The 24,362-nt window shown below is 36.2% G+C and overlaps 1 protein-coding gene across 1 annotated transcript in view; it reads right to left on the reverse strand.

Annotated features, from left to right (window-relative positions):
• LOC115456055 overlaps positions 1-24,362 on the reverse strand; it is a 232,470-nt gene that overhangs the window by 22,526 nt on the left and 185,582 nt on the right. Inside the window, exons 5-7 of the mRNA XM_037441231.1 lie at positions 15,982-16,072; positions 13,426-14,001; positions 11,406-11,649 (exon numbers count right to left, since the gene is read on the reverse strand). Of these exons, the coding sequence (XP_037297128.1) occupies positions 11,406-11,649; positions 13,426-14,001; positions 15,982-16,072 (911 nt within the window). The remainder of the gene's footprint in view (positions 1-11,405; positions 11,650-13,425; positions 14,002-15,981; positions 16,073-24,362) is intronic.

A 24,362-nucleotide genomic window follows, 5' to 3' on the forward strand; every position in this document is an offset into this window, starting at 1 on the left:
TGTAAAAAAGTCATCTATCCCTTTTGCGTGGTTCAATCTTACTTCATACTAAATTTCATCAAATTGCTTTGGTGGTTTAAAAGTAAAAGTACAACACAGGTACAACATCTTTTGCATTTTAGTGAATGAAACCCTCCTAGCCGAATTTCGGACACGGCGGCCAGCTTTAACAAAGATCAGCTGCAGGATATATTATAGTGCACAAGTGTGTGCGCAATACACAGGTGCACTCTCTGTAACTTCACTCTCATAATCCGGTGAGACGGCCGTTCGGTCTGGCGCAGGACCAACGACATTATGAGCTTTCCGAAGCACCGGGGTATCACACCGCCAATTTCCTGACTCCGAGCTGTGACCGAGTAATTTTTGAGATGGAAAAAACCTAGTAACTGTTTTTATGGCCCAACTTTGTATTCGAACCCAAGACCTTAGCACAGTAGACGTACTCGTCCCGCGTACGTTTTACAACTATGCCACGGAGGCAGTCCATTTTTTCATTTATATGGATATAGATAATTGTATCGCATAAACTAGAAGCTTTATTGTATTTATATTAACAACAAGCAACAGAAATATTTGCAAACAAAAAATATAGCGTGACATATAGACAACAGCAAATTAATTACTAGGCGTTTTCCTTGCGCTACTAATAAGGCCTTACTTTTCTTTCGTAAAAGAATATTTTACGCTCTACCCTAGAAGGGTAAATGAGAGGCGTAATACCATCTACATTTTGCTTTGCATCGTTCTATGATAACTATACATATTATAAAACAAAGTTCCCTTTTCTTTCTGTCTGTACGTTATCAATATTCTCAAAATCCACTGGCCAGATTTTTATGAAATTTGGTATTGAGATAATTTAAGAACCTGGGAAGGTTATAGGCTACTTTCTATCCCGGGAAAATGTATAGAGGGACTTTTATCCCGAAAAGCTCGTAGGCGATGCCGCGAGCAAATCTAGTTATGGATAAGCGTAAACGCCTGGGTAAAAGTTCACGGTTTGATTATAAAAAGGTTAATCAAAGGTGTAACTGTTGCATCCACATAATGCTAAGCATATCGGTTTTACGATGTGACGGGAAGCCTATCGCATTTTGAATTAAATTCTTATTCCCAGTAACTCAACCGTGTTTAAACAACTAATAAATAAATAAATTAGTTTCTTAGTTACTTAGACAAACATAGTTAAACTTATGACAAGACAAGATAGGTTATAATAATTATTAGAAAAGTAACTCTTAATAACATTTATTATTTTTAAGAATATAACAATAGAAATTTTCACTCATTTAGTATAATTAACAAAGCAAAGCATCAAATAATTAAAAAAAAAACGCCCATTTAGCGTAGGGGTATGAGAAGACAGAATACAATAGTGTACGAACATTGCTCGCTGAAAGAAGTAGACAAAGCAATGCCACCTAATCAGATGGAGCCATAGGACATATACTACATAATCCCGAAGTATATTTGACCTCACTAATTAATATAAAAGTTAATTTCAATTTAATCAAGTAAAACAACATAAATTAGCATTAATTTTAATAACTTAAAACGAAAACACACTTCACGAGTTAAATATTTATAAACCTTTCCTAACGTTTTTAATGGAGTTTACAGACGGGTTTAATACTAACTTTGCCGCGGCTTCATACGCATACAATTCTTTTTTTCAGAGTAGTATAATATATAATATCAGCCCTGTATTATATACTGTCCCACAGTTGGGCACGGGCCTCCTCTAACTAATGAGAGGGATTAGGCCTTAGTCCACCTCGCTGGCCTAGTGTCGATTGGTAGACTTCACACACGTTCGAAATTTCTATAGAGAATTTCTCAGATGTGCAGGTTTCCTCACGATGTTTTCTTTCACCGTTAAAGCGAACGATAAATTCACAAAGAATACACACATGATTTTTTTTTAGAAAAGTCAGAGTTGTGTGCCCTTGGGATTTGAACCTGCGGACATTCGTCTCGGCAGTGCGTTCCACATCCAACTAGGCTATAGAGTAATAATCCTAATAAATTATTTACCGGGATCAATATCTTCTATGTGCAGTTTTTACTTCGATTAAAAGACCCGTAGGTACTATAAAAAAATTCTAGTCGTCAAAAAAAATTACGAATCCAAAACTTCAGATCACCTTCATACTTTTTGTTCTGATAAAAAAATATTTTTCTAAATAAATTACGAAGGATTTATTTTATTGCAGCTGATTTTTTTTAATAGTGGGTCCAATAGAATGTCGACTGAAGAGAGATGATTACCCCTCAGCAGTCGACACAATTATGCCGTCCTGGTGGAACCAGATATACATAGGCTGATCCCGGAACGCGATACACTTACGTGGGCCACTATGGCGGGCTTTAGCGTTTTGTGTACGGTGGTCGCTATCCAGGCGGATATACAATATATCCTACTACCACCAAACAAAGAAATGAATAAAGCAATGTTACAATTCAATTTACATTTAAACGGGTTGTGAAGTATAACGTTTTTCTACTGTTTGTCTGACTGTAAATTAAGTTGATGCTCCGGTCCACGTGAAAGGACAAACCCACAAACATTTCGCATTTATTACTAAGAATTAAATTCCCTATCTCGTATCGCATATTATTTTACACTTTATAATGAAATTTAGCAATTAATGTCTAGTCTAATCCAGTCCGCTTTTAATAAGGCTCGGGCAGACCTGGCCAAAATTACGCGAGTACAATAAAGTTTAGACCTTATGTGATTTTAGTATAGTTGAAAATTTATATCAACCCAAATAATATGTTTAAAACATTATTAAATGGTATTACAAACATATTTAATAAAACATGTAGTGTAAAATCAGTGCCACTAAAAAATAAAATATCATTCAGTGCTTGGGCAACAAACGGTATTAGACGTAGTAGAGATGTTCTCTATGAATTATATGACAGAAGGTCCTTTACACCCAATGTCGAATTTAATAATTATGTGAGAACATACTCTCAAATTTTTAAACGTGTATGTAGGTATGCTAAAGCTGCCTATATCAGTAGTCATATTAAAAACTCAGATAATAGAATTAAAACTACTTGGAAAATTATTAATACTGAAACTGGCAAAAATAAAACTAATGACAAGATTTTATTGAACATTAATGACGAGCTAGTTTCAGATAAATATAGAATAGCTAATTACTTTGAACATTTTTTACTAACATACCTTTTGAAACGACAAAATGTCTGCCATCCTCACCAGGGGCAGCTGAGTCGTTCTTAAAACAAAATGTTGATCTGTCGATTCCAAATTTCGAATTTGAGTTTGTCACGCACTCTGATATAATAAAAGTATTTAAGAGCTTAAACATAAAAAGCACTGAAGACCTATGGGGTTTATCTGTTAAAGCGTTGCAGTCAGTAATAGACAACATTGCCCCAATTCTTGCGGAAATCTTTAACTGCTGCGTCAGAGACGGCATATTTCCTGATCTTATGAAGGTTAGCAAAGTAGTACCAATTTTTAAAGCAGGTTGTTCTAACACCCCTCTAATTTCAGACCTATTTCTATTTTACCAGCCTTAAGTAAGGTATTTGAAAAACTAATGCTTAACCAAATGCTGGTGTTTTTAATAAAAATGGGATCTTACATAATAGACAATTCGGCTTTACAAAAGGCAGATCCACGCAAGATGCTGGACGTGCTTTAGTCAAAGCTGTGTTAGATGCTTGGGAGGGATCCCAGGATGCACTGGGGGTCTTTTGTGATCTTTCCAAGGCATTCGATTGCGTCGATCACAAAACCCTCATTTTAAAGCTTCATTATTATGGTATTAGAGGAATTGGACTTAAACTAATATCTTCATATTTATCAGGTCGAAATCAAAAAGTATTTATCGACAACGTCTCCTCTGCCGGGTCCGCAGTTAGAATTGGGGTTCCCCAGGGTTCCATATTGGGTCCATTCCTATTCTTAGTTTACATAAATGACCTGCCTTACATGGTTGATAATATGGCAGATGTAGTATTGTTCGCTGACGACACTTCGATTATTTTTAAGTTAAATAGAAGGGATGAGAATCTCGGTGAGCCACATAAAGTACTTAGTTTGATTTCTGACTGGTTCTCTTCTAATAATTTACTTTTAAATGCCGCAAAAACGAAATGTGTCAGATTTTCGTTACTGAATAAAAAAAAAGAACTAAATATTGATTTAGATGGGGATAAATTAGAATTAGTTCCCTCAACGGTCTTCCTCGGGGTTTCAATCGATAGTAAATTGCAATGGGGCCCCCATATTCAAAAATTTCTAGTAAACTGAGCTCTGCCGTGTTTGCTATTAGGAAGATAGACAATTAACTGACGTGGCTACGGCAAGGCTAGTGTATTTTGCATACTTCCACAGCATTATGTCCTATTGTATTCTTCTGTGGGGCTCTGCTGCAGATCTGCAGACCATTTTTATCTTGCAGAAACGAGCGATTAGAGCTATTTACAACCTTCGCTCTCATGATTCCCTTAGGCAAATGTTTAAGGAGGTGAATATACTGACTTTGCCGGCCGAATATATTTTTCAGAATATAATGTACGTACGTAAAAACCTTAGTACTTTTATTAAAAACAGTGACTTGCATAGTCTAAATACCAGAAATAAAAATAAATTGGTTGTCCCTAATCATAGGCCCTGTAAAACCAATAAATCTTTCTTAGTTAATAGCATTAAGTTCTATAATAAACTTCCCTTCGAAGTTACCAATTTGACCGAACAAAAATTCAAGTGTTATGTTAAGCGTGAATTAATGTGTAAAGGATACTATACTGTATCTGATTACCTTAATGATAAGACGGTTTGGAAAGTTTGTCCTGCACACAATGACCCACCATGTTAGCACACATTAGTAATTAATTAACTGCCTAAAATGTCTTTGTTACATGTCTCACATGCTTTTTTTTTATAATAATGACATTTCTATAGTTCTAATTTGACATAATCATATCATATCTTAATGAAATGTAATTTTTGAAAGACGACCACCCGATCATGTTGTGTTTGCCTGTTCAATATCACTATTTTTTTTCTTTTCTCATGATTGAAAACTATGATTGTAAATGTAGGCGAATGCACGCTGTACGCCGTTATTTAAGTATGAATCTATGTTCTCTTTTATTTGCTATCGCTAATTTTATTTTATGCCGCTCCAGGTTTAGTCGATTGGATTTCATCTTATCCCATGTTAACGGTGATGTGCGTGCATTAGCTTATATAACTATTGTGACTATGTACAAGAAAGACTTGGAAAAAAATACAAAAGAAGTACTGAACAATTGATGACAAAAAGCCCGGAGTTTCTTTCTGCCTTTCTTCTTCGGGTAGTCATCACTTAGGTAGCTAGTGAAAGGCTGGTAGGTTAGCTAGGCTAGGGCTCATGTCCTCACCGGTGAGGATCGCGACGCGTTACCCTTCTATTTCCCCTACTTGCCAGCCCGAGCTGGTTACTTCGGTTTGTACCTAGTCTTTTGTATAAACTTTATCCCTAATTTAAAATCTCCATAGTTATATAAGTGATTTTAATAGTTGTTTAGAAATAATAATTATTCTTATTCTTTGTTTTGACGTATCATAAGTGCAACTTTGTTCGCCTACGTGATAAATAAAGTATTTTATTTTTATTTTTTTATTTATTTATAATTATTGCACGATAAAATCGCTTACATGCTATTTTCAACTCTATTTGGATTTCGTAAGGTCAAATTACCCAAAATATAGGTATCACAAACGAGAGTCCGTCTGGGTAAATACCACAGGAATATATATTTATAACCCTAAGCGGTGATAGCCCAGTTAGTTGTGGAACGAACTGCTAAAACGAATGTCTGCAGGTTCAAAACTCAAGGGCCTCTGACTTTTCCAAAAGCTATTTTGTATTCTTCGTGAGCAATCGCTTGCTTTAATGATGCACGACAACATCGTGAGTATACCTGCATATTTGAGAAGTTCTCTATAAGAATTTTGAGGCTGTGTGAAGTCTACCAATCCGCACTAGGCCAGCGTGGTGGACTAAGGCCTAATCCCTCTTTGTAGAAGAGGAGGCCTTTGCGTAGCAGTGTGACAATACATATACAGTTGATATTATTATATGACCTAATCAGTATAGTGCAAGAATCATTATAAGCCAGTTTGAAGGATATTGTAGCCGATGTATGTACAGGGCATTATGAGATTTAACATTTAAAGTTGCATGGTGACGAGTGTAGTATAACGCCTGTAATTCGAAGTTCTGGATTGTGTTGCCACAAGGGGCAGTTGTTTGGACTTATCATTATGGTCAGAGATTTCACTGAAGTATGCGTAATACCTTCCTTTCCTTATTTCAAGAATTTGTGAAAATCCTTAAGGAATTCGTTGTGTCATTATGTGGCGGTTCCGTTTTGCTTCCTGGCATTGCTGATGTCTATGTGGAACGAGGACCATTTATGTTCCAGGTGGCCATTGGCCCGTCTGCCCTCAGAGATAATAAACAAAAAATCCTCTCCCTTCCCTTCTTCTATATTTTCCTAATCGAACACCCCATAAAATTTCTCCGTTAGTACCTAATCAAACAAATCTTATTTAACTTACTTTGTAGACAAACAACACTTCAACAAAGACTATCACAATAAAAATAAGGAAGCTCGTGAGACGCCCCATTTACTCAACACAACAGGTTCATTAAAATGTGTACAGACAAGCTGTTGTATATTTATGAACTGGCCACCGTCTTTTGAAGTTTAATCATTGGCTTTTGCACGCGGTTTTATTTGAGTGCAGACTGCAGATTTTATAACTAGATGGCGCTAGAAAGCTACAGCAATTTAGGCTTTTTGTGGCGACGAAGGCTTTCACGTTAGCAAAGCCACAAGCAACCGCTAGAATTAAATCAATTTTAAGGCGGTATCGCTAAGCTGCAGCCCGGCTGCAAATTTTTTCTATTTTTTTTCTACTTTATAAACAAATTTTATGTAACTTTATTTATAATATCGCGTATTTTTAATTTTTTTTTCTTTTAACATAATATTTTTAACTTGAAAACTGTCTTCGCTTTATTAAAATTATCGTAGAGAGCAATTATGTTTTTAAATCAAATGCTTTTTGCTTGTATTCCTATAATATATATCAAGCGATACGAACCATTTTTGATTACACTTTCAATATATGAGCACCTCCTACCTAAACCGCACAAATTTAAATAACCCAGAGTGTAGTTAAAAGCCCATTATTCCGGGGAAATGTTTTTCTCTTTTTCATTTATGATATTGTAATTTTCTATTATACCGCATGAGGAATAGAAAATTTTCCTTGTATTCTGCTGCTAGAATTCCTGATAAAGGTTACTTTAAAATTAATTGTGGGTACACTTATATGTTGGTAAGGCGTATTATGGTAGAGAGGAGAGGTAATCAGATTACTCTGTAAGGCCTAACTGTCTCGGTGGTATAGGTGTATTGTTTGTGCGGTACAACACTTCTAAAGTTCTGGGTTCGAATCCCAGGTCAAGCAAAATGATAGTTTTTTGCTAAGTAGCTCGGAGTCTGGAAATTATTTCCGATATAGGTTTACTTCCTTTTACAGCATGAGATGGAACACATAGGCGAAAAGTGGGTGCCTTAGTTATATAACCCAAACTCTTCGGAGATAAAGGCGTGATGTGCATGCGTTTGTAATTTCTAAGGGTCTGCGGAAACGGTGAAAACTTTCTTTAGATGTAATAAAAATAATGAGGGAACTGTTACTAGTTGCCTCTACTTAGTTACGAAACTAAATAACTTAGTTGAAGCAACTGTTAACTTATCAACTTTAGATGCATTTGGGAATTTACTTGACGCAACTGTCAGTTTGTATTTAGTAAATTCAAAGGAATAAAATTGGTTCGTTGCTTCCTTTTTGCAAAAAGTCAACAGCGTCTACGCTACTCCTTAATCACATAGAAATCTTATCAACATTTCATGGATAAAATACAAATAATAATTAGACCTTACCGCTACAATCTTAGAGGATAAATTCGTATACTATTACTTTTCCCCTTAAAGCCAGTATCGGTTATGCAACGTCTTAACTCAGATCAGTACCCTAATGGCGGATTTAGTTCATCCCCATTACAACGGCTAATGTCTTCTTGTACCGTACAGATTTATTTCGTTTATATAAGGTTAATGACTTCTTAGATACGTATGTTGGGCTTATAAGTGGTAGGCAGAGACGTAACTATGGGCTATGTTGAAAGATCTCCGATTTTCTTTACCTGAACACCAACGGGCATTGACCTCACTGATTATGATGGTAAGTGGTGTAGGTCCAAATATAATTTATTTGTGTCCCATGATGGCAAACAATCATAGCTGTGGAATTATAGTTCACAGTCAAAGAAAAAAACAATTCTATAAACGAAAAAATAAAATCCAAACACGATCATTAAAGTCTCCAATCACAAACTGCAAACGTCTGAACCAGCGCTTCCAAAGCAACTCTTCAAACAGCAATATCATCTAATCAAGCGGCCCTCTTCAGATAAATAAATATACTGTCGATACCGCCTTTGCATTCAAATGTAATGGGTGTAGAGGTGGGATACAGAGCAGCACATTTTTATTCTAGACAGCAAACTGACTTCATTGGTGATGTTAAGTGAATCGAAACACAAGGAAAATTTCGATGAGCAAGACGTTGCATCGCTTGATGATTAATACATTAGACTATTTTACTCATTGTTTTTAACTTTATGAAAAAATATGTATTTAAAGTTTTAAATAGAAACACGATCAAAATATATTTACAAATCCATAAGATACGCCTTTGAAAGCCGACGGAAGGGCTTGATGTCTTAAAACGGAAAAGAGACGAAATAATATGTTTATGACGTCACGGGGAATTACGATGCGCGCAAAAGATAGATATGAAATGATTGGGCAATATTTAAAGATAGGCAACGGTAAGCGTAAAATCACTATAAATACATTGAAACTGTAGTAAAAATAATGAAAATACTATACGTGAAATGAAAAATACGAATAAATTCACATAAGACATCTATGTTTTTAATTTTTTAATTATATTAGAACTAAGAGATTCTACAACAGAAACTTTATTTCATTGCAACTTTTTTTTATTGCTTTGTATGACGAGACGAGCTTGCCGTTCACCTGATGGTAAGAAGACTGCCCATTAGCAGTACGAACACTATCCAACACTTTGAATTACAAAGTATTGAATTTCTCGTCTGTACAGCTCTAAACTCATCCCTACGTATGGCACTTGATCGGATTCCCGCGGAGTTTATTTAATAACATTTTATCGAGTACGCAATAAGGAGCGCTTTAGAAGTGCAATTTATCTTCCAATTGATATAAATACTAGAAAATGTATATAAAAATAGATTTTGTTCAGATTCGCTCTTATAAAAGTCCTCTGACGAGAAAACATCTAGTTGAATTTTTAAAAACATTTCCTAAATGTTTTCTCGCTTTATCTGCTAGCAAATGTGTCATTTTTTTTTTTTATGAAAATGCTCTATTACAGCTAAACACACAAAACAAGACGTAGAAAGAGAATTAAACTTTAAAACAATAGAACAATGTTTTTGCTGAACACAATGTATCTACGAACTATTTCCTTCGACTTCCTCACTAGGCAAGCCTGTATCGAGAAAATATACAGTTCGGAGATTTATCTAGATAAACAAAAAGATGGAAACGCGTTGTTAGTTACAGTTGTTTGAATATACCTAGTTTCAAAATGCATTACTTTTATATGTATATGCACGATAAAGCGACGTGCAGCACCTGATGGTAAGTGGAGTGGAGTCCAATAGAATGTCTACTGACGAGAGATGATTACCCCTCAGCAGTCGACATTATTATGCCGGCTTGTTGGAATCGGATATATACATGCTGATCCCAGAACGCGAGACACGTGGCCACTATGGCGGATTTTAACACCTTGTGTACAGTGGTCGCTATCCGGGCGGTTAAAAATATATCCTACTACCAGCAAAATAATAATATGTGACCTGGCCCTTGAATGAAATAAAATATTGCATTAACACAGTCCTAGAAGAATTAGGGTTTTGCCGATATTGAAGAAGTAAATAGGGAACGCCAAGGGATTTTTACACCTTCTGTTATAACTATAATCAAATAAAACCCCATACTTAGCTCGCTCAAACATCCTTCGAATACTAAATACAAAACAAAAGTCACCTGTTGACGATAAAAATATAAAAAAGTGGTGATAAATGTCAAGGGACGGCGACAATGAGCCAAATTAGTCGACGCGGCCACTCGGCTTTATCTTTGCAGGTCCCCTTTTACTTTGAAACAGTCGCTTCAGTTTCGCGAAGTCGGAACGTTAGAAGTGGGAATGGGGTTGGAGAAATTGAGAGATAGAATATTTTATATTCATGATTTGTATTGTTTTGGTTAAGCAAGGTAACTGGCGAATTTTAAAATTATTCTTATTTTAATTATCAAGTTGAGGTGTTACAGAAATTCAAATGTATAAAGGAGGAAAAAACTGACTCTGAATAATAACATAAATTTCTGTATATTAAATAAAATACAATTGCGTTGGATGTCACATTTCATTTATTGATTTACATTTACATGTATGTAGGCTGAATGATTCAGCTTCCTTGGTGCACTGGTGGGATTAAAATAAATGAGCGCAAGATGGCGTCTCTCGGGGAAACCGCGCAAGGTGAAAGGGAGTCCGCGAAAGTATAATTCGTTTTAAAAGTAGTAAAAGGTGTTTACTTGATCTTCTTTTCCGATTTTTCATGTATTGATATCTCTATAGGACATTGATAAATTTCGTTATGGAAAGTCAATTCCATTTCTTAAGGAAGTGATATTTGAAACCTCATGTTAGTTGTACGTATTGCCTAGCAAAATATATTTTTATTATTGTAAATTCCCCCCATGGTGTTTCAATATTATGCTTGATAACATTTTTCATTATCATCTTGGAGTTTTATAATTGAGTAAAAATCAGGAAATTTTGACTTGAGGATAGAGTCCATCACTAACTGTTATTTATTTTAACTATTATATTGCAGTATGTATGCAGTACTACGCTTTAGATTACATAGTAAATATATGGGCTTATATAAAAACAAAAAATCTCTTTCTAACTCTAACTCAAATCCAATGACATTCCTCCCTGAATATTTTGTTTTATACGAGCATGGCCAAGTGATCTTACTGTACCTGATGGTAAGTGGAGTGAGGTCCAATAGAGTGTCGACTGATGAGAGATGATTACCCGTCGGCAGTCGCTACAATTATGCCGGCCTGTTGGAACCTGATATGCACAGGTTGATCCCGGAACACGACACACTTACATGGGCCACTATGGCGGGTTTTAACACCTTCTCAATCGTTAGAATTCCGCCTCAACCTACCTCTTATCAAACTCATGAAGATCCTCCGAAGTGAACTGGCTGGTCACGTCCAGGAGTTGCTGGATGTGGTCGCTGCACACCCTGCTTTTCCTGCGACCGTCTTCTCCGTCTCTCACGAGTATCGTGGAGCAGCCGCCGTAGTCCAGGGAGAGGGACGGCTGCTGCACCACGATGGTGGTTCTACCAGCTGGGATGGTGGTGGCGGCCGAGTCTAGTGGGTTTGCTGTGACGTGGACTTGCGCTGCTGTAGATAAAGAAAATAGAGTTGAGAATAGCTTCAAATGATCTTGTTTTGGATTTTTCATATTATGCAGTTGTAGGATACGATACGATTTATTTTTACGATCTTTTCAGAATGATTGAAACGATTAGTCGAAAGAGTATGACAGCTTAAACGTGTAACTTATCCGTCGACTATATCGGAGATCACGACAAAAAGTGGTGCATGGCTATTCCCGATATACGATTTGAGTTTTTCTTATCTTTTGGGACTGAATTATGTACATTGTTTATTGCTATGTATTAATATGTTCATGCTGTGACAGCCTGTAATTAAAACAGCACTGCAGCAATTACTTACTGAAAAAAACTATGTAAGGTATATGTTTTGTTGTGTATATTTTGTAACATATCTACAATCCGTATTTGTGTACAAATAAAAAAAATATTCACTGCCAATCAGGATTCGAGTATCCTTTTTAATCACTCTTTGTTACCTACCAGGTACTTAGTAACTCATATTGCCCTTCGAAATCGATACAATATCGAAATCACAAAGCGAACTTCGACAAACTTTTCAACTACAAGAAATAACACAATAAAGTTACGGGACAATCATATAGCGATATTGTTCAGTGTTATGTTTTAAGGTTGTAGCACATTTTCAACAGCGATTAAATTGACGCATATTGTCGCGTCGAAACCTAATTGAAAAAAAAATGTCTCAGTGGCGTAGTTTTATTAGGGTACGACTGCAGTGCTGAGGTCTCGGGTTTGATCCTTGGGTCGGACAGTGCTATTGGGTTTTTCTACTCAGTATCAACCTGGAGTCTGGAATTTGTGCCCGATATGGCGATTGGCTCGCCCTCAAGTACACTATGTAGGTGCACCTGTTGCGCCAGTGCTAACCCCTTCGGCGTTAAAAGATATATGTGTGTCCATTTTTTTATTTACATGTTGTCACAAGGTAGTAAGAAATTCAATAAAGATTCTGACCCATTTAGCATCGGAATGTTTGCCGGCAAACATGAGAGCTACATGACATTACAAAAAAAATTACGCTTACTTTCGGCTCATATTAAACACTCAAAGATAAGCAAAAAATATGGCGATGACTCATCAGTCATCGGCAATATATAAAAATACATCGTAAATATATCGTAATGGGAAGCTATTAATAGGTGGGTGTCTTTGATGACCAAATACAAGTGTCGACAAAACGCAATTTAGTCGCAAAATCGCACCGCGGAGGTATGCGTGTGCCTTTACTTTTATGTAGTCTGTAGTTGGCACGTCCTTCTGTAATGTACTCGTTAGTATGAAGTATATTTTCATTGCTTAGGATGTACTGTATTCTGTTTAATGTTATGCGGTTATCTAGTCTATTCAAAGGCATAACTATGTATATAGTGCTCTTAACTCGACTATCTTTAAGCATTGTTATAGCCAGTACATTCTATTTTATTTTTTTATTTTACAAGTGAAGAGAATATTATACCTAATACCCTTCATGTTAAGGAGAGTTCAGAAAATATCATTTTGATATTCTAGAGTGGTTTTGATTAGACTGTTTGACTAAATTTCAATGATAAATTGGTATTTAATGTCGCAATTTTAATAAAATTTATTAATGTTCTTCAAATCACAACACAATGTTGCATGGTGCTGTAGTAGACATAACCGTGGTCTCTGCTCAAAACAATTTTTTCATACTAGACAGCTATTGAAAAAATGAACTAGAGATAAGTTCTCTTAATAATTGTGTTTAATACAAAATCATAGAAAATTTTTAGCAAATTACCTGTCGACTGCCGTCTGGAAGACGGCGGGGGCACCGAATGCTGATGAGCTGACGATCTTCTCCTCGTCGTAGTGAATACCTCCGTCCCCTCTAACTGCCGCCTCAACTTAGCCACATCATCCTTATAATACTCCTTCTCCTTCTGTTTATTCTTCAAGCGAGGCTCACTGCCTCTCCTCTTAACCGGCTCAGGGTCAAACTTAAAATGCGTCTCGTACTTCGACTGACTTGCTTTTGGACTTTTAGGAGGCTCCATTTTGGGGTCATAGCCCACTTGTATCGACGTAGAAGGGCCTCCAGTCTCTCTGACGATTGTCTTATTTCTCTTTTCTTGTTTCTTAGGGTCTGGCATGGGAACATCAAAGACGAACCTCGCAGGTCCCGGTCTAGGAGAGTCAATGACGTCGGTGGCAGATTGAGGCTTGGTGTACGCCGGCGAGTCTATCTCGCAGCTGTTCTGCGCGCGATGGTAGTGTGGGGGGGCAGTGCTGGGGGGCTGGACGGGGTCGTCGATCAAGCTCGCGTTGGTTACGGGCTCAGGGGGTTCTGGTTCCGCGTCCATGGAGTCGTCTGTGCCTGATGAAGACAAGTTAGTGAGTTATGGATTCGTAGTAACGGGGCAACAATTGGTGGTTGGGAACTCAGATCATTCATCAGTTCAATCAGTGACGTTGTTAACCTTGATGATTGATCGCGGAATGGTTTCATAAATCGCATCACATAATTTATACACATTCAAATTAAAACCGTCATAGAAGATGTCTGAGTAAACTAATTGGTACCGATCATGGACGCCGCCAATGTTGCTTTTAGTTGCATCTGTATAAGCAGGTACTACATAATATCATTCAATTTATATATTTTCTTCAAATATAAATCGCGCGGGTATTTGTAAATGCTAAACCGTAATAAAATCTCTCTGGTCGATTGTTCCCAGTGTCCTTCAGTTATTTTTATTGTGATTTGTTCCGGACAGCGGGGTGCACGCGCACCCCCTTGCACCCCCGTCCCGGCACCCATGGTATCGACAGTGGAATCTTCCTTAAATAATAAATTCATCATATTCAATGAAGGTTTAAAACAATGGGCCTAAATGCTTCATTTATCTTTATTCAGCAATATTTAAGAGTTAAACTTAGAAATCATTTTGCTTCTTCAGAAAGATAGATACAGAAATCAAATATATTTTAAGCGTAAATTCTAATTTATATACACTGGAATAAACGGTAGAACCATGCTTAAGAAAATTAATAAAGCATCATTACAACTGTGTTCGCATCAATGTTGCAGAGAATCAACTTGAAGTTACTGTTCTGTTAAAATATTAGGAAACTCAACCATGCGCGTTCCTTTGCAAACGCTGTTCCTATCTCTCTTGCTCATACAATATCGGTGGTAGAGAGAATACCACTAAGAGAAATATGCCCATTATAATTTATAGTATACTTGCCTATCAATAATTGACAAACATATTTCATTGTTGCAGTTGTGTAGTTTTTACTTCCATTCTTACTTTTGGTACATAATAATAAAGTTTACCTTAACATCATTTGCATGTACCTATAGTTAGTTCAATTTGTAAATGGTGTGTCTACTTTATAATAATTATGTACTTACTTATTTCTTATAATTACTTTCTATCTATACTCTATACTATTATATAAAGCTGAAGAGTTTGTTTGTTTGTTTGTTTGAACGCGCTAATCTCAGGAACTACCGGTCCAAACTGAAAAAATCTTTTTGCGTTGGATAGCCCTTTGTTCGTGGAGTGTTATAGGCTATATATCACGCTATACCCAATAGGAGCGGAGCAGTAATGAAACATGTTGCAAAAACGGGGAAAATTATAAGTTTTGAAAGCTTCCGTTGCCTGCGCTGCGTAAACGGTTAAAGTTATGCAACAATGATGTATGACGGGATTGTTCCACTTTAAAAGTTCTAAAAAATATATTATAAAAACAAAAGTCCCCCCTCTGCATCTGTCTGTCTGAACGTGTTAAACTCAAAACTACCCAACGTATTAAGATGAAATTTGGTATGGAGACAGTTTGAGACCCTGGGAAGAACACAGGCTCCCGGCAAACTACTACTTTTATAACGGAAAACTTTAGCCTGAAAAACTTTATAACGCGGGCGGAGCCGCGGGCAAAAGCTAGTGTTTTTATAAATGTAAAAGTGTAGGATTAATAAGTAAACCTAATAAATAGTGTTTTAAATATCAGGTTTTTTTAACATATGAAATTGTCATTTTGTCGTACTGGCCACATTAATCTGAAATATCTCCTTTTTGGTTAAGAATTCCAAATTCAAATTTATAAATGCATTGAACATTTGAGTTTCGAAAACAGTCTAACCTAACCTAATATTTGCCAACAGAATAATATTCGTTAAAACGGGTCCCCTACTCATACTTTTTGATATACGACGTAATGCATGGGATTCATGTAAATTGTATTTGAAGATTTTTTTTGTACATTATGCCAATTTCAAATGAGGTTTTAGTACTTTATTTTTGGATTTTAATGCAATGCTGGTGACTTTATTTAGTGAACTGACCTGTGATTGAGGTGAGGGCGGTAGCTGCGGAGTCGGTGCTGGTGTTGATGGTCTTGTCTGACGTGGTGCTGCTGCCCATGACCACCACCTGCTGATAAAGAAGCCAAATTAGAACTAATAACCATTAGTAACTAGATAAGGGTGGTCTGTTAGAAATTAAATCTTGTGTGTTTAATAATAGAGTTGCTATTTCTTTGATGGCGATGTGTATATTCAACGAATTTTCTGACTTTATAAAATACTAGCTTTTGCCCGCGGCTCCACCCGCGTTATAAAGTTTTTCGGGTTAAAGTATTCCGTTATAAAAGTCGCGCTATATATTTTCCCGGGAGCCTATGTCCTTCCCAGGGTCTCAAACTGTCTCCATACCAAATTTCATCTTAATTTGTTGGGTAGTTTTTGAGTTTAACACGTTCAGGCAGACAGATGCAGCGGGGGACTTTGTTTTATAATACATTTTTGTAGAACTTTTTAAGAGGAACGATCCCGTCATACATCATTGTTGCATAACTTTAACCGTTTACGCAGCGCACGCAACGGAAGCTCTCAAAACTAATAAATTTTCCCCGTTTTTGCAACATGTTTCATTATTGCTTCGCTCCTATTGGTCATAGCTTGATGATATATAGCCTATAGCATTTCAAAAACAAAGTGCTATCCAACACAAAAATATTTTTTCAGTTCGATCTGATAGTTCCTGAGATTATCCATTACTGCTCCGCTCCTATTGGTTATAGCGTGATGATATATAGCCCATAGTACTCCACGAACAAAGAACTATCCAACACAAAAATATTTTTTCAGCTTGAACCGGTAGTTCCTGAGATTAGCCATTACTGCTCCGCTCCTATTGGTCATAGCGTGATGATATATAGCCTATAGCACTACACAAATAAAGAGCTATCCAACACCAAAAGAATTTTTTGGTTCGAACCAGTAGTTCCTGAGATTAGCCATTACTGCTCCGCTCCTATTGGGTATAGCGTGATGATATATAGCCTATAGCACTCCACGAACAAAGGGCTATCCAACGCAAAAAGAATTTTTCAATTTGGACTGGTAGTTCCTGAGATTAGCGCGTTCAAACAAACAAACAAACAAACAAACAAACTCTTCAGCTTTATATAATAGTATAGATAGATAAACGCTAAGGATATTGAAATAAGATTTTAAATATTTTACATTAGTATTGATATGATATGTTTTATAAACAACGATATTTTGTCTAGGTCTCTTGATGGTTAAATATCGCATCCGTCCAAAACTCCACTCGTTAAATATATATGTATGTAGATAGTAATGTAACAATTTGATTTTTAATCTTTTATTTTTTCAATGCATAGTATGATACTGGTGACTGGCATTACGCGTTTTCAACGAGATTTTTGTAATTTTGAATTGCGAAATCGCAAAGTTAGCAATACAACGATTGTTATTAGAAAAGAGTTTTAAGATTATACAGAGCAGACATTGCGAAGATCATACAAAAAATTTGCACTCTTGCGATGTTTACTCATTTTAACGTGAAATAACAAAATACCAATGTAAAATACTTCATATTTTATCGTGATTTGCACGTTTTAAATGCACATACTAGCATATTTTCTATAAATATGTAATTTTACATTAATAATAAGGACGCTCTGACATCTTGTCGGAAATTTCAAATGAGACGACTTATTACCAATAACGTTTGCGCGATAGCCTAGTTGGGTGTGGAACGGACTGTCAAGACGAATGTTCGCAGATTCAAATCACAAGGACACACACCTCTGACTTTTCTAAAAAAATTATGTGTGTATTCTTTGTGAATTATAGCTTGCTTTAACGGTGAAGGAAAACATCGTGAGGAAACCTGCATACCTGAGAAATTCTCTATTAGAAATTTTCGAGGGTGTGTGAAGTCTACCAATCCGCACTAGGCCAGCGTGGTGGACTAAGGCCTAATCCCTCTCAGTAGTAGAGGAGGTCCGTGCCCAACTGTGGGACAGTATATAATACAGGGCTGATATTATTATTAATAACTTTTGCAGCACACATTTGGTCTTGATGTCCAGTCTGTTTGCTATTTAATGTCTTTGGTATGAACTATTATTTTACAAATATTTTGTGACAATTTTACTGTAATTTCATGTTGAGAAAACAGTTATTAGTTGTCGCTTGCTGCCATTTTAGATTTAGTGTAGAAGTCGATAAGTCAAGAACTTATTAAAGTCTGCCCTATCTAACATCTGTTACTGATTTAAATTGCATATTGGTTTTTAAGCTGGTTTGTCTTCGCAAGAACTTTCTAGATATTGAAGTTTATTTACATAATTTTATGACCTATAGGTTTCGTTTGAAAAATATATTTAAACTCATTAACAACGGACCACTACTTAGAAGTCTTTGTAACAAATGAAAATCTGTTGAAATTTTACATACTTTTCCAACTAATATTATAGACTAGGTTAGACCCGTTGCTCTGACCGCGTTTTTTAATATCTAGAGTAAAGGTTCCATTGTGGCACCGATTAACTAAATTTTAGACACACACACGGCACGTCTTATCTCCGAAGGGATAGGCAGTGGTGCAACCATGGCACCTATTTCGCTTATGATTCGTCCCATAATATGATAGGGGCGAGCCTATTGCCACATCAGGCACAAATTGCAGACATTGTTGATACCGAGTAGAAAAATTCATCACTTTGCCCGACCTGGGATTTGAACCTGGGACCTCAGAGCGATGTCCTACCTCGAACCTACAACTACGTCACCGAGGCAGTCCTAAGTTCTACATTCACCACTTATTAGTATTTCTATGTGAAAAGGATTTGCAGTTAAGGGTCGAGCATTACACAGAAAGAGTAGAGCCAAGAACACAAATTTGTACATTTTTAAATTGTTTTAACCTATTCTGTAGAAACAAACCAGCTGTTTTGAGAATAAATTAATGAATATTTGCGCATCGATTTGTGTACTAAAATATCTATTGATATTATTAATTATTATTCCGTTTTCTGTTATATCCATCCCATGGTTATCTGTAAGAGATTGCTTTGTGCAATAAGACCGCCATTTGTACTTTTTTCTCTTTTCTTGTTTTATTATTTTTATCCCTGGTGTACATTGAAGTTTAATCAATAAATAAACAATATTGAAACAGTACGCTAAAAACAATGGCGTAGCGACGGTACACACTACACGGGCACTACATTGTGAAAGTTTGATTCCTTGGTTAGGTGCTGTCAATAATATTCCCAAAAACATGAAACAAACCTTCGATCAATTCAGGAAACATAATTCAAATTGCGTCCAATAATCTATATATATAAAAATGAATCCCTATTGCCCTTGGTCACGCCATCACGCGTGAACGGCTGGACCGATTTCACTATTTTTTGTTGTTGTGTTTGTTATTGTCAGGAGAAAATTCTTATGAAACAAAAAATTCAAAAAATAGCGCGGAAAATTAGAAAATTTAAGAAAACTTAACGAAAATATTAATTTTATATAACTGTCAATTGTTCGAAATAACTGTCAGCGATTGACAGAATGCTCGCTGCAAATTTATAGTTAAGACGGACAACGTCTGTCGGGTCAACTAGTACGATATAAACATATAGACGACATTATCCTCGTAATACTTTCCCATAGAATTCTGTCAAAAGACTTTCAAAGCGTGGCCAAACCCGCAGTCAAACGGCAGTTAATTAAAAAAGCCTTCCGTCAGATATTACTGTCAGTCCCAGCCTGGTTGTAACCGAAACAAGACCGGCGGGTCGAAACTTCCAACCTCCCGATATTCGGTGCGACCCCTTTCATGTCAAAAGCAATTTTGAATTTAAGCGAAACAATAAAATGGATGCCGCCGAGGGACATCTAACTAGTGATTTAACGCGGCTTTGTTTGATTTTAGTTACCTACTTGATAGTAAAGGATATAATATATAATAATATCAGCCCTGTATTATATACTGATGGGCACGAGCCTCCTCTACTACCTACTGAGAGGGAATAGGCCTTAGTCTACCACGCTGGCCTAGTGCGGGTTGGTAGACTTCACACACCCTCGAAAATTTTTAATAGAGAATTTCTCAGGTATGCAGGTTTCCTCATGATGTTTTCCTTCACCGTTAAATCAAGCGATAATTCACAAAGAATACACACATAATTTTTTTTAGAAAAGTCAGAGGTGTGCGCCCTTGGGATTTGAACCTGCGGAGATTCGACTCGGCAGTCCGTTCCACAACCAACTAGGCTATCGCCGCTTTAGTAAAAGATATAGTCCATATTTAAAGCATTAATAAGTACTTATACATTGTCTTATATAAAACACGCATCACATCCTTACACTCGAAGTCGAAGGCAAAGCAACTAGGGCACCTACTTTTTGTCTGTATTCCGTCCCATGGCGTCGACAACATCTCATGACGTGTTAGGGTTTCTTTTTATATGAGCACGACAAAGTGACCCCACTGAACATGATGGTAAGTAGAGTGGGGTCCAATGGAATGTTGACTGACGAGAGATGATCACTCCTTGGTAGTCGACACAATTATGCTGGCCTGTTGGGGGGTATATACAGGCTGATCCCGGAACGCGACTCACTTACGTGGGCCACTATGGCGCGTTTTAACACCATGTCGATCTTCAGAATTCCTACCCAACCGAACTGGTATATTTATTGACAGCAAGAGCATGTCGCTAGTCTGATAGTAACTGACTGATAATACGCTCATCAAATTAGCAAGATATAAAGGTCTACAATCGCAGGATGTAAAAGACAGAGATGTTTCTCTTGCCAGTCATTTTGCAATACAATGTCCGTTATCTATTAAATAATAATTTTTGCTGGCAGAAGGATATATTCTATATCCGCCCGGATAGCAACCACCGTACACAAGGTGTTAAAACCCGCCATAGTGACCCACGTAAGAGTATCGCTTTCGGGATCAGCCTGTGTATATCTTCTTTCAAGGCCGACATATTTGTGTCGACTGAAAAGGTAGTCGTCATTCTATTGGACCCCACTCTACATACCATCAGATGCAAGGGTCAGTTTGTCATGCACGTATTATTAAAAGAAACAGCGCCTTAAACTATCAATAGCAATATTCTACCTTGAACGTGAGAAGCTTTGTGAGAGTATCAAGTTTGGCACAGTTCGCGCACGTCGCTTGCAATAGAAAGAACTTTGAACAATTTTATTTAACAAAGTTGTTTTAATCTAGAACACGTAGGAATGTAAATCTAGGTTTATATCAGTCTAGAATGTAAAGGTCTGTTTACTAGATACCTAGTCCTTAGTGTCCTAGTTTGTGTGTAGAGTTCGTCGTAATGATTACTGCATCTCGTTTATCACCCTAAGGCATTAAGAGTTATTATTAATGGAACTCAATTTCTCCCTTAAGTGTGATATCTGAGATGCTGTTAAATTAAAGTAAGCATTATAATCGCTATTTCAGAACAGATATTAACATCTCAAATTATATCTTAAGTCACAGCATATCAGTGGCGAAAATTAAATTTTTCCGAAAGAGAACAAACACAACACATAGGTACTATTATGCATAAATGCGGTCTGCAAATCGTTCTAATGATAATTAGATTCTACATAAGTTCTACTTAAAGGGAAGTTGGCAGGAATCGGGTTATATTGACCCTTCGTCACTGCAGCATGTGACGGTTTTTATACTTGAGTTTTAATTGTTTAACAACGCCGTCTTAGCAAGAGAACAAGCTCTTAAAATAGAACTTAAGTGTTTATTATATTGTTCAATATATTAAATAACTGCTTAAGATGTATAATGATTTCTTATGTTTACGCTAATGCTAGACATTAAAATTAAACTATTTTTCGGATTTTATCGCGGTTTTAATATTTTACTCTTTCTTTCTGTTTTATACTTTTTATATTTTTTTTGAGAGAAAAGCAAAATATTGAAACCGCGATAAAATCCGAAACATAATTTGAGATTCATTTATAAATACGGCCTTAGAAGTCTTATAATACGTAGTAATTACACTGACTACAATATCCCTTCAGAACATAATAATAACTTGTTTTTGGAAGTAGAAATAGTAGATACAATCGTACTAATCGAGATTAACTCTAGCATTGTATGTGATACTATATAATATTATTCGAATCTACTGTGCCTGGATCAAATAGGCAGGAATTTTCTTTTAGGAACAATATTTCAATGACATTAGAGTATATTTTTCAAGTGTTGGTTAAAAATTGGTAATATTCCATACTTAAAATAATGATATGACCTTGTAGAAACCGCGACAAAATAAGTTTAAAATTACGTTTAGTGGAAAGCATCTTTCTAGCAACACAATTACTATACTTAATAAGAAAATATAATTAAAATATGTATTTTATCTTGTTACTTATTTATTTCACCCTGTTAACTTTTTATATTGATTGCTAGCACAGTCAGACACTTAAGTAGCTGAACAAATTCAAAACTTCAAAACACCTATTCGCGTTAAGTGAAAAAAAAACCTTTATGTAAAGTGAAGTAAATCCATTTTACTTTACTTTCGTGAAGATTTTTTGTGGTACAAACATAAAAGTGTTGTATTATGTAGCTCATTGTACTATGTTCTTATATTTTAAAGTTATTTTTATACACTGTACCTGCAATTTTCCATAATTATTGGTGGGCCATAAACTAGTAAACAAATAAATACATAAACATACTTGCGACATAACATTACAATACAAATCCGCGTTATATTAACTACGATAAACAGTAACACCCAGACTCGAAGCACGCATACTAAATTTTAAATAACGAACTTAAGAAGTTTCCAAGTTATTTTATCTAACTTATACATTTCAAAACAATTACAAAATATTTATAAGTTTTTTAATACAATATGATTTTAAATAACGAGATGACTCTCTGTACTTTAAACATTGTTCAGACCTTGAATAAAACTATTTTACGGATTTTATTTTCGTGGTGTAGATATTGTAACTTTCACTTTTTGGGCGACCAACACCTCAGTCCTCCTAGAACATAAAGGCTGCCAAGTCTTCGTAACGTCAGGAGGAAATAATAATATAAAACCGCGATGAAATCCGGAAAATAGTTTTATATTAATGTCTAACATTCGCGTAAACTTAAGAAATCATTATTGTCCAGACCACGCTAATATTTTAGTCTAGCAATTTACTAACTAACATGCCTGAACTCCGAAAATTTTGTCTTGTAGATCAGTAGACACGTTTCATCACTAAATTAATTGCTACTCCACAAAATACTTGCGCGGTCCGAAGTAGTATTTGAAGTGAGCCCGCAAACAGACGTATTCAAACAACTATTTAAAATCGATAATTGACAGTTGCTTCAACTAAATTTAGTCTAAATTCATAGTCATTGTATAACAACGATTCTGACAGTTCGTTGGAGCCATTTTGTCGTGTTTTGCGTAGCTTTCGATGCTATTAAAAAGTGTTAACAATTAACCATGTATATCACTGGTGATAGGTCTCTCGAGAGGGGATCTCTAGTTATCATAATAATATATAATAATATCAGCCCTGTATTATATAGTGTTCCACTGCAGGGCACGGGCCTGCTCTACTACTGAGAGAGATTAGACCTTAGTCTACCCATGCTGGCCTAGTGCGGATTGCTAGAATTCACATACCCTAGAAATTCTTATTGAGAACTTCTCAGGTATGGAGGTTTCCTCTGGTTTCCCTTCGCCGTTAAAGCAAGCGATAATTCACAAAGAATACACACATCATTTTAGAAAAGTCAGAGGTTGAACCTAACGTTATTCGTTTCGGCAGTCCGTTCCCCAGCCAACTAGGTTTTTGCCGCTCTTAGTACTAGTATACCAGCGAAGTGTTTATTTCTACCACTAAGCAGCAGTGTGTACTGTTGTGTTCCGGTTTAATGAACATTGCAGTCTGCGTAATTACTGCGAATTATGAGACTTAACACATCACAACATCTTCTGTCTCAGTGCGACGAGCAAAGAGAGCCACGCAGTACTTTTTGATTCAAATCTATGCACGGTGTTACTTGTTAATGCGGTCGTATCGCTTATTATCAGATGAGCGACACGCTCGTCTCGCCATTCAAATATAAAAAAGTGTCTCGCTACCTACAAAATACAAAACAAAAAGAAAAAATGCAGACCGCAGAAATAAAATTATAAAGCATAATTCAAAGGTTATATCAACTATGGCCCCGACTCACGACTTCGGTTTAGGATTACCAATTTGCGAATAGAAGTTAATGTTCTTTATTTTTGTAAAATTTGACGGTCGTACGGTCAGTCGTTGAACTGTGTGTAGCGGTCTAGATTTTCGAGTAAAATAAAGGTTTTTATTAGCTAAAATATTTGTTTTATTATTTATTTGTTAATGGGTTC

Source organism: Manduca sexta, chromosome 4 (assembly GCF_014839805.1).
Source record: "Manduca sexta isolate Smith_Timp_Sample1 chromosome 4, JHU_Msex_v1.0, whole genome shotgun sequence".
Lineage (NCBI taxonomy): Eukaryota > Metazoa > Arthropoda > Insecta > Lepidoptera > Sphingidae > Manduca > Manduca sexta.